Raw genomic sequence first — 16,904 nt, 5'->3', positions numbered from 1 at the left:
CTCATGGCAAAGAACTCTCTGAGGATCTTAAAAGACGAATTGTTGCGCTACATGAAGATGGCCAAGGCTACAAGAAGATTGCCAACACCCTGAAACTGAGCTGCAGCACAGTGGCCAAGATCATCCAGCATTTTAAAAGAGCAGGGTCCACTCAGAACAGACCTCGCGTTGGTCGTCCAAAGAAGCTGAGTGCACGTGCTCAGCGTCACATCCAACTGCTGTCTTTGAAAGCTAGGCGCAGGAGTGCTGTCAGCATTGCTGCAGAGATTGAAAAGGTGGGGGGTCAGCCAGTCAGTGCTCAGACCAAATGCCGCACACTACATCAAATTGGTCTGCATGGCTGTCACCCCAGAAGGAAGCCTCTTCTGAAGTCTCTACACAAGAAAGCCCGCAAACAGTTTGCTGAAGACATGTCAACAAAGGACATGGATTACTGGAACCATGTCCTATGGTCTGATGAGACCAAGATTAATTTGTTTGGTTCAGATGGTCTCAAGCATGTGTGGTGGCAATCAGGTGAGGAGTACAAAGATAAGTGTGTCATGCCTACAGTCAAGCATGGTGGTGGGAATGCCATGGTCTGGGGCTGCATGAGTGCAGCAGGTGTTGGGGAGTTACATTTCATTGAGGGACACATGAACTCCAATATGTACTGTGAAATACTGAAGCAGAGCATGATCCCCTCCCTCCGGAAACTGGGTCGCAGGGCAGTGTTCCAGCATGATAATGACCCCAAACACACCTCTAAGACGACCACTGCTTTATTGAAGAGGCTGAGGGTAAAGGTGATGGACTGGCCAAGCATGTCTCCAGACCTAAACCCAATAGAACATCTTTGGGGCATCCTCAAGCGGAAGGTGGAGGAGCGCAAAGTCTCGAATATCCGCCAGCTCCGTGATGTCGTCATGGAGGAGTGGAAAAGCATTCCAGTGGCAACCTGTGAAGCTCTGGTAAACTCCATGCCCAGGAGAGTTAAGGCAGTTCTGGGAAATAATGGTGGCCACACAAAATATTGACACTTCAGGAACTTTCACTAAGGGGTGTACTCACTTTTGTTGCCGGTGGTTTAGACATTAATGGCTGTATATTGAGTTATTTTGAGGGAAGAATAAATTTACACTGTTATATAAGCTGCACACAGACTACTTTTCATTGTGTCAAAGTGCCATTTTGTCAGTGTTGTCCCATAAAAAGATATACTTAAATATCTGCAGAAATGTGAGGGGTGTACTCACTTTTGTGATACACTGTACTTAGGGGCATATCATGTACAGTAGTTATGTAGTAGCAATTAATGCAAACATTTTTTTTACTTACGTTCACATCAACTATCAAAATGAGCAAGGAATGTCTTCTGAATGTGAGTTTTTACTAAATAATGCATAAAAACTGAAAAACTACAGGTGAAAACACTTCATTGATGAGAAAGGACAGATAATAGCCAGATTGGGTAAAGTTGGCAGCAAGGCTATGGTCACTTACAACCAGGGCGAGCAGGAAAGCATCTCACAATGCTTAAATGTTAATCTTGAGCCAGAGGCAACAACAGTAAGAGAGAAACACATTAGATTTGACTTCTGTCAGTAACATGTATCTAAGCCTACTCTGGGTACAGGCTCCCCAAAACTGGATGGTTTAAGATTAAAAAATGTCTTTATCTGATGAATATCAGTTCCTGCTGCAACATTTTACTTGTATTTACAGCATTTCACATATTCTTTTATTCAAAGTGAGTTACAGGGGTGCTTTTAAGGAATTATTATTATGTTTTAATTGACTTAATTTATAGCTAAGTGGAAGGTTAGTGTTCACTTAGATTCTTAGTGAAAATAAGAGCCTGTAGCCTTCATTTTAAAACCAACAGACAAGATTTATGATCTGTATTAATTATATAAAATTTGCAGATAATTAAAAACGCTTTCTGCCATGCTTTTACAGTAAAATAAAAATGCTTTAAATAGTTCTTTTTTAGCAGAGGTATTTCGGGTATTAAAGTATTTTCAAACATGGACAATTCAAGTTCTTAGAAGGAATTGTGATACCTTGCTGCAGAAATGCCAAAACTTTGTGTGTCTTGTGTATGTAGAGAATCTATTTTAGAGTCAGCTTGACCGTTCTCTCACTGGTGTATCTTGTATCTAGATATGTTGTTTGTAGGCTTGTGAGCAGCATAAAAATAAAGCTCTATTTTTAAAAGAAGTCTAAAAGAATGCGTACTTCTTGTCTTCAGTGTTTTGTATTATTTTGTAATTTATTGTAGTTTGTGTTCATGCAGTTTTTACATCATTTTGGTTTTGTCTTTCAGCTTTATTGTTTTAGTCTGTCTACTTAAGAGCCAATTCCAGCCTTTGGTGTGAATCTTCAAGAAAGGATGTTGTTTAAAAAGTGGGAGTCAGTGTCAGTGGTTAGTAATTAGGTCACATTTTACCTGTTACTTGGGTTTCCAACTGGTTCACCATTCATATAGTTTATTTAGTCATAAACCTGATGTACCTGCTTAATAAAATGAATCCCAGAGACTCTGTGTGCAAGGTAGGAACACACACTGGACACTGGAAAAGAATTCTTACCAGTTCTAATTTAATAAAAGTTTGATACCATTTTATCAGACCAGAAGAGGAATATTATGAAGTGCTTATATAGGCCATTTGACCCAAGCAGACAAACACTAAGTGTGCATAATCACTGTGCAAGAGTAACTCATGGCAGATGATGATTTCATTTTCATTTATTACACTAAGGTACTTCTGTACTTTCCTCCCAGTGATTTTTATACTCTAAGATAAAAGCACCTTTCATTTTTTAAAGTTCTGTAATGACCATATATGGCTTTTATAAATGACTTGCCACTGATCTAACCCAGAACTGTTTGGATTTCTGGAAGTAATATGATCCTGTATCAATTTGTCCTGTTTTAAATGTTTGTACAGATGTTTTGGTCGAGCATCAGTAAGAAAATAAATACAGCTTACAGTGTATCACAAAAGTGAGTACACCCCTCACATTTCTGCAGATATTTAAGTATATCTTTTCATGGGACAACACTGACAAAATGACACTTTGACACAATGAAAAGTAGTCTGTGTGCAGCTTATATAACAGTGTAAATTTATTCTTCCCTCAAAATAACTCAATATACAGCCATTAATGTCTAAACCACCGGCAACAAAAGTGAGTACACCCCTTAGTGAAAGTTCCTGAAGTTTCAATATTTTGTGTGGCCACCATTATTTCCCAGAACTGCCTTAACTCTCCTGGGCATGGAGTTTACCAGAGCTTCACAGGTTGCCACTGGAATGCTTTTCCACTCCTCCATGACGACATCACGGAGCTGGCGGATATTCGAGACTTTGCGCTCCTCCACCTTCCGCTTGAGGATGCCCCAAAGATGTTCTATTGGGTTTAGGTCTGGAGACATGCTTGGCCAGTCCATCACCTTTACCCTCAGCCTCTTCAATAAAGCAGTGGTCGTCTTAGAGGTGTGTTTGGGGTCATTATCATGCTGGAACACTGCCCTGCGACCCAGTTTCCGGAGGGAGGGGATCATGCTCTGCTCAGTATTTCACAGTACATATTGGAGTTCATGTGTCCCTCAATGAAATGTAACTCCCCAACACCTGCTGCACTCATGCAGCCCCAGACCATGGCATTCCCACCACCATGCTTGACTGTAGGCATGACACACTTATCTTTGTACTCCTCACCTGATTGCCGCCACACATGCTTGAGACCATCTGAACCAAACAAATTAATATTGGTCTCATCAGACCATAGGACATGGTTCCAGTAATCCATGTCCTTTGTTGACATGTCTTCAGCAAACTGTTTGCGGGCTTTCTTGTGTAGAGACTTCAGAAGAGGCTTCCTTCTGGGGTGACAGCCATGCAGACCAATTTGATGTAGTGTGCGGCGTATGGTCTGAGCACTGACAGGCTGACCCCACACCTTTTCAATCTCTGCAGCAATGCTGACAGCACTCCTGCGCCTAGCTTTCAAAGACAGCAGTTGGATGTGACGCTGAGCACGTGCACTCAGCTTCTTTGGACGACCAACGCGAGGTCTGTTCTGAGTGGACCCTGCTCTTTTAAAACGCTGGATGATCTTGGCCACTGTGCTGCAGCTCAGTTTCAGGGTGTTGGCAATCTTCTTGTAGCCTTGGCCATCTTCATGTAGCGCAACAATTCGTCTTTTAAGATCCTCAGAGAGTTCTTTGCCATGAGGTGCCATGTTGGAACTTTCAGTGACCAGTATGAGAGAGTGTGAGAGCTGTACTACTAAATTGAACACACCTGCTCCCTATGCACACCTGAGACCTAGTAACACTAACGAGTCACATGACATTTTGGAGGGAAAATGACAAGCAGTGCTCAATTTGGACATTTAGGGGTGTAGTCTCTTAGGGGTGTACTCACTTTTGTTGCCGGTGGTTTAGACATTAATGGCTGTATATTGAGTTATTTTGAGGGAAGAATAAATTTACACTGTTATATAAGCTGCACACAGACTACTTTTCATTGTGTCAAAGTATCATTTTGTCAGTGTTGTCCCATGAAAAGATATACTTAAATATCTGCAGAAATGTGAGGGGTGTACTCACTTTTGTGATACACTGTATGTATATATGAAAGTGTTCCAGATGTACTTATAATGTACTTGTACATGTACTTATAATACCATGTATACTGAGTTTCACGTGTAGAACAGCATTATCATTGGATAGAGAGGATATTATGCTGGTGTTTATTTTCCTTAATAATCATATATTAGATCCCTTCAAATATGTACTTTGTAAAAGCATAAGGCTTTAAATATTCAGATGGATTCAAGCAAATATTCAAAATGTTAATCAAAACATTAAGAATTGACTTGGTTTTGCTTCATTATCAAGTCATTATATGAGCTTATTGTTTAAAACAGAGCAACATGTTTAGTGATTTGCACACAGACTTCTGCTGTTCAGTTAAATTCTGAAAAATATCTGCATGGACTTCACACCTCAGAGCTTGTCAGATATTTCCTAAATAGCACTTTTGATTAATGAGGTTTTATAATTGTGTATAACTGGCCCTAAAACGATTGAATTTAAGCCCAAAAATGTGAGCTAAAGTAAAAATGTTAATATGTAGAACTCATTTTATATTCTGGCTCTTATATTAGCAAACAATATTATAATGGTATTATTTTTTTATTTGTTTGTGTGTGTATGTGGCCGTAAAGACCTAATTCACTAATTTCCTGTGAAAGTTCTTGTCCTGACATTTTATCATGAGTCAGTCTGACACTTGACAGTGAGTCTTACAAGCGAGGACGGTAGATTTTATCTGTGCACATATCAAGCTCCATAAAAGTTTGCTAAATTTGAGAGTCCAGCACCAGGTCTCACACCAGTCCGTCTTCATAATGCATCCTCTATAATTCTTTTAAGTTAATAGAAAGAAAAACCTGAAGGCATGTTTCAGTATCTACTGCAATGCACACCAAGAGAATATAAACATTCATTCTTTTTAAATAAAATTTTTAACAAGCATATTTTGGGTGATAGCGTGTCTAGATACTTTTGGTCATCGGCATAGCTTCTGTATTTGGTTCATTCACATCTAGTGTTTTGCATTTTATATTCTATTTCTGTAATACTCCTGTGTAATTACCTTTAGACAGGTTACACTATTCATTTCCTAAGGGGAAGAATAGACACATTACAAGTTAAATGACGTGTTAGTTTTATGACCTTATCTCACCTGTGATCACATGACTTCCTGATAATTGTCTGGATTAAGATAAATAGAGGACAGGGTATCCATGTGATCTTTCATCCCTGCTTGTTTAAACCTGTTTATCCTCCAGACATCTTTCAGTATTTGTCTTCAAATTTAAAGTAGCGCGGGCGTAAACACACCCAGTTAGACCTTTCATTAGAAAAAACCTACCAGGCCTGTTATGCAACCACACAAGACTGGTGGAGAATTACAAAAAAGTTCATCATTAACTGTGAGAACACAACAATAAACAGCGGATTATTTAAAGAGACTAAATCAATTCCAAACAATGCTGAAAGGGTCTAAATTACTCCCAATTACCCTGTGAGTTTCACAAAGTCAGAATTCATGGCAAAAGCTGAAACTCAGAGTGTATAAACTCAGATGTATAATAGTTAACAATATTCGAAAAATAACTTTTGTTTCAAAATGTTTAATTCATTGCTGTAGCAGGTAATGTTGGTGCTGCACAGCTCCACTGACACAGGTTCAATTCTCACATGTGCATTACAGTATTTATAGAGTTTAATTCCACTCACCTTTCAAAAACCTGTCAGTAAGTACTCTAAATGAGCCCTAGGTGTGAGTGAATGTGCCCTGTGCAAGGACCCACTGATGAATTTCATTACCTAAATGCATAAATAAAGAATAATTACAAGCAATTACATTGCAATGTATTATCATACCAGCTCACCCTACTAGTAGATGGTCGACAGAAGTTTAGGAAATCGGTCCTAAACTTAACTCACCTGATTTTAATTACTTCATGAATAAATCTTTCCCCAACTGCTATGTGAGGTCCGGCTCCTTTCTAGAGAAATGTAAATAAAAGAGCATTCAAAACAAGCCAGGAATCTAATTATAAGAAGCCACACATCTGGTGGTGGGCAAAACCCATCTCAAATGCCCTGATTGTACCCCAGAGCTCCGTACATAGAAATAGAAAACATATAAACCCTAAGCTTAGTCACTAATCAAAAGGGCCGTTTGTAAGAGGTTGGGGTGTCACTTTGAATGAGTTGCAGAAATCATTGGCTGTGACTAAAAATTGTGTTCATGATTTAACAATCTACAAAAAGGCTTTTATGAAGGAGCAGCAAGGAAGAAGCTTTTTTTTTGCTGAAACAGTCCATATACTTTTCTAAAAAGAAGTTGGCAGGTTAAAGGTCACTGAGTTCTTCAGTGAGACACATTTTACTGCCAGTGTTTGTTGCTAAAGATCACAGATGGATGTTTTGTGCACCTGTTAGTGATGGATGTGGCAGAAATAGCTGAACCTGCTAATTGAAAGACATTTTGACAGTGTTTGTATTGTGGATGCACAGACTAATTGGAAAGCTGTGTATCAAGTTCAAAACCAAGTCAGAGCAGAAAAAAACCCTAAATGCAGTTAAATCATGTGTGTGTTTGTGTGATTTGGCTGAATGTTACATTTTACTATCAGTGCATGGAGGCACGTTGACGTGTATTTGGCTCCGGGTGCTCAGCAAACCTGCCTATTTCCTTTAAACATTTCTATTTGTGGATAAGCTAAACTGCACAAATAACTGGAGTGTTAACATAAGTCCTGCAAATATCCCAGCTATTTTCATATATAACATTCTGGGCCGATTACGTCACTTGGCTTTCAAGAGGAAAAATGATAACGAGGATCGAGGTTATTTTGGGCAGCAAGTGCAGTACTAAAGAATGCGTGTAATTAAAGAGTAATCATTTGTGTTATAGTTACAGTAAATGCACTGTGACTTTTCTATAAATACTCCGGTCCTTTAGTGAAGCATAAAATATTGAAATATTGAAATATTGAAATATTGAAATATTGACTAATTCAAATGTAAACTTTGTGGAAAAAGTCTTGGTTGTTTTTGTAGAGCATAATGAGACCTGAAGTAAGTTTATCAGTAAGCCGATCATCAGCACACAAACTATGCACAAAAGTCTGAAAGTATGAACCTTTAATTGCTCGAATTTTATTTGGTTTTATTAAAAGGTGCAGCCAGACTAAACAACTGTAGAATCTGGAAAAGAATACAAAACACATTTACTATATTAGGACCTGGTGTTTATCATTAACAAAATCTACAAATGGAGGAAATCCAGGGTTGAAGCTACATTTCAGTACAAGTATGCATATTGCAAGACCACTGAGCACAATGTGCAAACTGTCCCAGAGCATAATACTACCATGCATGCAAGTAGATACAGTGTTGTTTGGTATAAAAAGTCATACCCTTTGTCATCCAGATGCACTTCTTGTCTTTTTGTCTTTTTCTTTATTTAAACTCTCTTTCAGATGGTTTTTAAGTTGCTGATATTGGCTGGGACATTAGTTCCAGTAGTGCCTTGGCAAAAACTATATTTTAATGTACTTGGGTCTTACAGGTACTTGTTTAAACGGATGATAATAAGACATGAAGTTGTATATAGATTGTTAAACTACTGTTTCTGACTTTAAAAACTATGTTAAATCTGCACAGAGCTTTCAAGACTTCTTATTGCAATGCTTGTCGAATGGGCGCAGTCAAACTAGCCCTATTTATAATGGCACAGAAAAGTCAGCAGCTGTACTTAATTATCATTACTAACATTAGGATGCCATGACACAAGGTTTGTACACATGACACATTGTAGAACATTCTATACCAGCAAATGTATTAAACAGTCAATACAAGGCCACGTTGGTCAGTTCCATTCATTTTTACCATAAATATTTTACTTACCACTACTGTAAATGGCTCACACTTTACTGCCAAAAACTACCCGTATGGCCTCAGTGACACTGTGCTATTGCTGGTAAACCTCACACCGGCTCAACAAGCAGCCAGCCAACATCAACATGCCCATATAATACTCAACTTTGTGTGCTGTGGTAGCTGAAAGTCTTGGACTAGGGAGTCCAGACATGATGGCTGGTCCAGCTGTGGGAATTGGCTCTCATATAAAAACGTATTCAGTGAGACAGGTAGGGTTGAGAAACTGATGTTATTGTGGGCTTGTAATCAACATCCTAGCATGAATATTTGGAATAAGACTTTCAATCACATTGATTAATAGACTCACTGGTCTGCTGGGGTTCCAGAACGCAGGCAGACTATGAAATAGGTATTTAAGTCTGAAACTAGTGACCTCATTGGTGATGCATAAAGTTGTTAATATCAGATTCAGAATAATATAACAGTAACTTTAAAGTAAAACTAAATAGTACAGTACATTTGAGTTATTACACCAGGACTATTATATGAAAAACAAGCCAAGAACACGTGTGTAAATAAGTTGTTACATTTATATCTATTTTGTCCTCAAATGCCTCAAATCTTTGAAAAAATTGTTCCTTAATAGTTTGGACCACTACCATTGTGCAAACTGTGCATCAGATTGGTAGCTGTATATGTACATGTGAGGTTGAAAGAACTCATGAAATATAAAAAATAATAATGTTTAATCATTTTTTATGCATTATATTAACAAATTAATTTGTAATTGTGGAATTAAAATTTCACAGCAGACTTGTACTGCAGAATCCAGAGGATCCAATTCCACTGCTGTACTGGCAGACCCACACCGCGACCCTAACCAGAATAACGAGGTTAATATACTGTACAGTAGAACGTACACGACTTTTGAGTTGGCGCCTTATCTCCTTAAGATACGTTTTGTCTCCATCTTGTGGCTGAAATATGTCATTGCAGCTCAACGATTAATTGATTTCATTCTACTCAAATGTATACAAAACTCAATCAATTATTAATTTAATTTTAAAGGAATGTATAAATAAGTAATTAACAAAATAAATAATTATATAAAATGAAATTTAAGTTACCAAATAATTCTTTTCAGAGAACTTTTATTGTGAAAATGAGCCAGACGGATGACACAGTTGCTTCACACATCAGCGCAAAGTTTACGCTTTGAATCAAAACAAAGGTATTTTACATGGAAACAGTCAACACTATTATTTATTATTTATCTTAATTTTATTAAATCATGATTCCGTTTAATGTTAGTATTAAATTTAGTATTAATAACTACGGTGTTATCGGATTTATTTTATTTGTTATCTGCAGCGTTGCTAAGTTTCTAGTTCCTAATCTTAGTCTGGTCTTATTATTGTTTACGTAGATATAAATAGAGCTGCATCTATAATAGAGCTGCATCTATTACGAAGTACATGGAACAGTAGTCTCTTGCTAAGGTCAGAAATAAAACCCAAACTATCACCTTATGCTGGGAGAGAATGTGTGTGTGAGTGGTCAGATGTGAAATTCAAGAGCCACTAAAAACCAGGTCTGGCAGAAAACAGATAGAAGCTGCTGGAACATGTCCACAGTCAGACAGGCTTTATATGACTGAAGTGTTTATTTTTACTTGTATCACAGTAGTTGAGTGTTACTACAAGCTAAGGTGGAAGATTCGGAGAATTTATTAAGCTCTAAAAAAAATAAGCTGATGGAATTTTTAACATCATTTACTTTTTTACAAATGTAACAAACTTTACAGAATGTTAAAACCTAGATCCTTAGGACCCCTGTTTCTGTGGCACCTACCAAAGAACCGTCCTGCATCTTTCTTAAAAGGTGATTAAACTTTTAGGGTGTTGTGACCACTGTTTCATGTACTTTGCAACAGGTGCAGTAAAACTAGCCCTGGTTGTATGGGCACAGAGAAATCACCAGGTGTATTCAATCACAATATCTAACAGGGAGTTAGAAGGCCATGCAACAAAATTCAATGACATGAGAAAACCTTCTACACCATCAAATGAATCTATGCTATAGTGCCTGAAGTATGTGGACACCACTGCCGCCCAGAGTATAAATGCATTTATATAAAAGTAATTTTATGATTCCAGCTTTGTAGCAACTGTTTGGGGAACAAAGCTCCTTGTGCACAAAGCAAGACCTAAAAAAAACATAGTTTGAGGAGTTTGGTATGAAGGAACTTCAGTGGTGTGCAAGAGTCCTGATCCACATACTGAACAATGTTGGGATGAATTAGAATTTTAGTTGGGAGTTTTCTAAATGCTCTTGACTAAATGGACACTAAGACACACTTCACAAGTGTTACATAAAGATTTAGAGTGGAGGATGGTACAGAAGGTTGTATATTATTGCCCAATGCTTTTGAAAGGGATGTCCACATACTTTTGGCCACATAGTGTTTGTTCCCATCGAGTCACAAAAGAATAACAAATGCAGAAATGATTGAAATCCCAGGACTAGCATGACACGTGTGTCCTTCACAAGTCTATGTAAACGTTTGACTTTAACTCTGTGTAAATTTACATATATTTTGATTTAGATTCAATGAATATAACAGAACTGGAACCTGCAAAAATATTAATCAAAACTAATAAAAACTAATCTTTTTTCTAGGTCTAAATAAAAGAATGTCGAGTATTAAAAAGGAAACATCAGACACATCACCAGTTTTATTCTTAAATGTTAAAGGTGAACCAATGCGCTTCTTTGTGAGGCCGGGTCCCACCAAAGTCCAGCTCCAACCTTTAATAACTAACGGTGGAGGCATCCTCTGCCGGACCCAGGAACCCAATGCCATTTTGTTGGCAGATCCTGGTGAGATTAGTGCTGCTGCAGAAGGTGCCAGTCAGTTCTACATTTCCACTCAGTACATCCGTGACTGTGTCATACAAAACAAGCAGCTGGACATCGAGGGCTACAGGTTCAGCAATCTGCAGCCTGTACAGACCAGGACGGCCTCGCGGAAACAAAAGGGCGCGGGCCGCATGGGTTACTCACTCGAGGATGACTCTGCCATTTTAAATTTCATAGCCAAGCATCAACATGATGCAAAGGGCAACCGAGTCTGGCAGGAAATGGAGCGCCAGGGCATCACCAGTCACAGCTGGCAGTCCATGAAGGATCGCTTCCTAAAGCATCTGCAACATAAGCTTCCCAGCAAAAGCCCTAAAACGGACAAGAAAGCGAGCTCCCCGATGAAGAGTTTTTTATCTGACAACAATACTTCACGTCCTTCATCAAAGCCCAGTACACCAAAACAAACACCCAAGAGAAAAGCACAGGTAATTTTATTTTCAGATTCTGACAGCACACAGATCAGCCCTGAGAGCAGACCAGCAGACCAACCAGACCCTGAATCATCACCTGAAAAATGCAGCTCTACTGAACGCCCTGATTCAGAGACGAACCAGGCACATACAGTCAATAATGAGGTACATAATGAACCTGCTGGTGACCAAAATCAAGAGTCAGTGCAGGAGGGAGAGCAACAGCAATGCCAGCAAGACAATCAGCAGCATGAGGTTCCTACTAAAAAAGCTAGAATGGAAAACGACACATCTGGGGTGGAAACATCTCATGGTAACATGTTAATCCCTCTCAAGTTTAAATTTCTTAAAATACAGTATATATAGATTATTTAAATAAGAATGTAGCTGAAAAAAGTCTTATTCAATATTAGATTTGTTTTGTACTCCTGTGTACCACATGTATGTGTATTTAATAATTGTTATTAATTATTTTTATCATAGAATCTACAAAAAACTCAACAGCCTCAAGTGAGAAGGGCCGAAAAAAACAAAAGACCTCTAGATCCTCTGGGAGAAAGCTTGGCATACTCGAGAGAGCCGCAAGAGAATTTGAAGACTCGCAAACTGTAAGCATCACTATTCTTCTTATGTCAAATCTCGTTAGCTCAAATTCACACTGAAAATCTGATCAAGTCTAACCATTATTTGTCCATGACAAAACCTGAGACTTTTCTTGCTTAGCAGTTGTAGCTTAAAGGTTAAGGTACTGGACTAGTAAGCAGATGGTTGCTGGTTCAAACACCACCACTGCCAGGTTGCTTTTCTGTGTAAGATCTTATTACCCACTTTTTTCATTGTCTTTTATTCAGAATTATTGGCACCTTGGTAAAGATACCACTATGCTTTATCTTTGAAATCCACCCTTGTGTAACTGCGTGGTATTAAATGTGATTTGTTTTTTACACAGCTTGATAGTCAGGAAGACCAACCACAGAGTCAGCCATCATCCACCGGCTCAGAAACAGATGAAGCTCAGATTATGGCGGCACGTGAAAGAGCGATCAGAGAACAAGCAGCGATTACTGACCACCCCAGCGACGCAGTACAGCATCCGCCAGAAGCCCAGAACCTTTGCACTCCGGAGCTTAAGGATTCTGCCCCTGGTCCCAACGGCGTGGTTGCACCCATCACCTCTAACGCTCACATGTTTCTGTTTCAGCAAGAATCTCAGGAGGACCTCAGCCAGCCTTCTGAGGAGGAACGTGTCTCCCAGGACTTGCTGGAAGCAAAGCAACGTGTGGTTAGCTTAATGCAGGAGTCTGAGAAAGACCTGGTCGAGGTGATGAAGGCGCTTTTAAAAGCCAGCGGTGATGTAACACTGGCAATGACGTATTTGGTTGAAGGACGTGATCCTGAAGTACACGGACCATTATGGACAAAAAATGACGATGAGATCCTTCTTTCAGCTGATCTTTCTGGCCGTGAGATGCTTAATGAGAAGTACGGAGCTGAAAGAGTTTCGAACAGAATTGCTTTTTTGACAGTAGAATGAAAACAAAATTCAGAAAAAATTGAATATTTTATATCACTGTATTAATTAACTATTTTAGCTTGACGGCATCTCTGTCTATCACATCTCTAGTGTATTTGTACTGCAGACAAACTAAACTAAACTTATACTAATCATAGCAGCAGAAATGGACTGACTTTATTTTGCTGCCTGTTGCTTTAAATATCCACAGACTTTGGACATTTAGTGTATTTGTAAATTGAGCTTTAAAATGATTGTAGTATTGCAAAGATCATTCATTCATTGTTTTATTAACTGCTTTATTCCTGTCAGGATTGCGGCACCACACTGTCGCCCACATTTTCTCATATCTGAGATATACTGGTTGTCATTTAAACTTGCTTTTATATCCATGTTTTTTAATGACGCAATTCATCAACCATCCTCAGACTTCCATTGAAAGTGACTTTCGAGTCAACAGGCTATCGGTTAATTTCTCAGTACATTGAAATCTTTCGTCTTCTTCTTAGGTTACGGCGTGTTTGCCCTAGCCCAGGTCGTAACAGTGTTGAAACTATTGGCTCTGGTAATGACACTTGTGCTATAGATGCAGTAGAAGCATAAATGTCACATGATTTTTAGATAATTTTTACTTTGTTAGTGTTGTCAATAAATTGTACACCAAACACCGTCTGTTATTAAAGCAAAATAAACAAATATTTTACAATTTTAAAGGTTACTTGCTACTTTGTACCTTTCTTCTCTTGATACTGGAAACTTTACTAACAAACACAGCTTTCAAGACAGCACAAGATATTGATTATACAGTATGTAGTATATACTGGGGTATTAAATTCTAAGTGGGCAGCACGGTGGCTCAGTGGGTAGCACTGTCGCCTCACAGCAAGAAGGTCCTGGGTTCGATCACCAGGTGGAGCGGTCCGGGTCCTTTCTGTGTGGAGTTTGCATGTTCTCCCCGTGTCTGTGAGGGTTTCCTCCGGGTGCTCCGCTTTCCTCCCACAGTCCAAATACATGCAAGTGAGGTGAACTGGAGATACAAAATTGTCCATGACTGTGTTTGATATTAAACTTGTGCACTGATGAGTCTTGTGTAACGAGTAACTACCGCTTCTGTCTGACAGATGACGTTAAAATCCTAATAAATAAATAATAAATACTATGACAGTGTAAAGTCTACTAAGGTACACTAATGCATACTGTAGTACCAAATATTAGGTCAGTGTACACTATATACTGGGGTAGTATATAGGGGTAGGGCAGTATGAAGTACTCACTGGGCAGTTTGCTATATCCCGTATATACTTTACCAATGAATACCCTGTTCGGATTTGTCAGACTAACATTTAATCACATTTTACTGCGTTTTGTTTTCATTGTTTTGGAAAATTCGCGTTTCTAAATGTCATCGCGTAAATGGACCTGGAAACGTTCCGTAGTTGAAACTCGTTCATCCAGCAGAGGTAGCAGTTCCACATGCCAAAATTGAAAGAGGGAGTGCTGTTCCAGAATCGGTATGTTATGATTCACTTCTGATTAAATAACCTAACACACAGCTGATTTACACTGAAATAGAGCGATTATTTATGCTAGGTTGTTCAGGTGTTTTGTTCTGGTTTTGGTTGCTCTTGTGTTTTAGTACCTGTCACTGTCAGAGTATGAACCTGCACTGAAATGCTTAATTAAACAGATCTGTAGTAATGGTGTGAGTACATCTGCTAATGTATTAAATTATCTGATTTTGTACATTAATGGGGTTCTGACAGCTGTTGCTGAGCTAACTGGAGCTGGGTGATTCGGATTACTTAAGCTCTACTGTCTTTCGGGCGATGTTTGTTTTCCTATCCGTTTTCGTTTCGCGTGCTGTTATTGGCTTATCGCTCACGGGAGCCAGATAAGACAGCGAAACTAACCAATTGTGGTGCTGAAAGTGCAAAATAGTAACCAATCACCTCGTAAGAAGGCGGGGCTTGTATGAATGCGGGTAGAATAAATACAGGGTTGTGGCATTTCAAATTCATTTGGCAACAACGTAAACCGTCAATACGAGCGAGATACAGTTCATTTATTAAATGCAGTTTTTTTTAAACATTCAGTTTATAAGGACTCATCGAAAATAAACAGGATAAGGTCGTAGTGTTCAGTTGAACTGTCAAGAATGATCCAGTTTTATAATAGTAATACTTAAATCGAGGTCATTAAAATAAATATCACAGCAAACTGTCTCCACTTTATTCTTCAAAACGCTTTTTCACAACATACAATACAATTTTACACTATTTAATTATAGATAAATATAAACTGTAGAAATACTGAGACCTGTATGGGATATTAAGCCTCATTTGAATGGCACAGCTTGGGCACAGCTTGGGCACTGGTACTGTCCATATGTATTTCATAATGGCCACGATGTACCTTACTTAGTTACATGGGCGGATCTACCGGGGTGGCATAGGGTGGCAAATGCACCCTAAAAGAAAGCCTTGCCACCCCTGCTGCCACCCCAGTTGGCAGCAACAAATTAAAAGAAAAGTTATGGCCAATTTGCAACGCTGCCACTCTGACACAGTCAAAAACTGTTTGCTTTCCCTCTCATACATCTGCCACTCATCACCTGTGTCTTACCTTAATGCCTTTCCTTTGATAATGATAATGCCCCACCTACAGTAGTGTTACCATGCTTTTATCTCCTATTAATGAGATTACATTGTATGGTCACTTATTCCTAATATGAACTGTTTCACATGAAACCTTAAATGCAAGACATTGATTGCATGAGATTAAGTTTGTCTGTATGAGTTTGTAAATGGCAGCCCGTGCCCTTTTGTAGTGTGTACATACTATTTCTCATCAAACTGTTATAACTGTGATTAAATTCAGTATAAATACGTCTGCCATATGTTGCCACCCCTCAAAAATTCCTGCCCCCCTCTCGCCACCCCATAAATATTTTTCTAGATCCGCCCCTGCTTAGTTATCATAATTACTACTTTCAGCATGATAATGTGTTATGTTACAAAGCACAGGTAAGCACAGGCAGTCTCTGGTTCTGTTTACACAGCAATAAGTTAAATGTATTTAAATGGCATTCCCAGTTTCCAAATCTGAGTCCAATAGAGCTCCCTTGTGATGAGGTAAAACACTGCATGAATGTGCACCTGACAAACTTAAAGCACTTGCCATGTAAATTTATGTCAACATTATTTATATATAAGGCCGTCTACCCTTGTAATTGTTTTTTAAGTCCAAGTTGACTCTCTCTTTCTCTCTCTCTTTCTCTCTTTCTTTCTCTGTATGTGTGTTCAGTTTTGTAGAGTGTGTCTATGTTTTTTAGGATTGTGGCCCATTTTTACATAGCAGTATGACTTCAAAGGGGGGTGGTACAGCCTTGACCCGACGGAATTATCGCCTGGCATCAGATACAGATAAACCCAAAGTCCCAGGTAAGCATCTGGAAAAAAGATTCTATTTGACTACTGTAACTGCAAGATACTATATATCGACACACTTATCATCATGCTTTTAACACTGATGTATGCTTATATAAAATACTACACAAGGTTGTCTTATGTGTGAACAAAAGCAGATACATTCCTAGGTAAAAACGTACTAA

At 38.7% G+C, this 16,904-nt stretch overlaps 2 protein-coding genes across 2 annotated transcripts in view; both read left to right on the top strand.

The window, feature by feature from the left end:
* The first annotated feature begins 9,620 nt into the window (after positions 1–9,620).
* Positions 9,621–14,007, top strand: terf2ip (telomeric repeat binding factor 2, interacting protein). Its single transcript, XM_062986678.1, has 4 exons — positions 9,621–9,680; positions 11,129–12,094; positions 12,265–12,389; positions 12,731–14,007. The coding sequence occupies exons 2-4, from the start codon at positions 11,143–11,145 to the stop codon at positions 13,313–13,315; spliced, it is 1,662 nt and encodes a 553-aa protein (XP_062842748.1). The 5' UTR covers positions 9,621–9,680; positions 11,129–11,142; the 3' UTR covers positions 13,316–14,007.
* A 743-nt stretch (positions 14,008–14,750) lies between these two features.
* Positions 14,751–16,904, top strand: part of LOC134302075 (E3 ubiquitin-protein ligase RNF123) — a 102,771-nt gene continuing 100,617 nt past the window's right edge. Inside the window, exons 1-2 of the mRNA XM_062987098.1 lie at positions 14,751–14,805; positions 16,598–16,734. Of these exons, the coding sequence (XP_062843168.1) occupies positions 16,653–16,734 (82 nt within the window). The 5' untranslated portion in view covers positions 14,751–14,805; positions 16,598–16,652. The remainder of the gene's footprint in view (positions 14,806–16,597; positions 16,735–16,904) is intronic.

Source organism: Trichomycterus rosablanca, chromosome 24 (genome assembly GCF_030014385.1).
Source record: "Trichomycterus rosablanca isolate fTriRos1 chromosome 24, fTriRos1.hap1, whole genome shotgun sequence".
Classification (NCBI taxonomy): Eukaryota; Metazoa; Chordata; class Actinopteri; order Siluriformes; family Trichomycteridae; genus Trichomycterus; species Trichomycterus rosablanca.
This window is presented reverse-complemented; position numbering and strand designations above follow the sequence as displayed.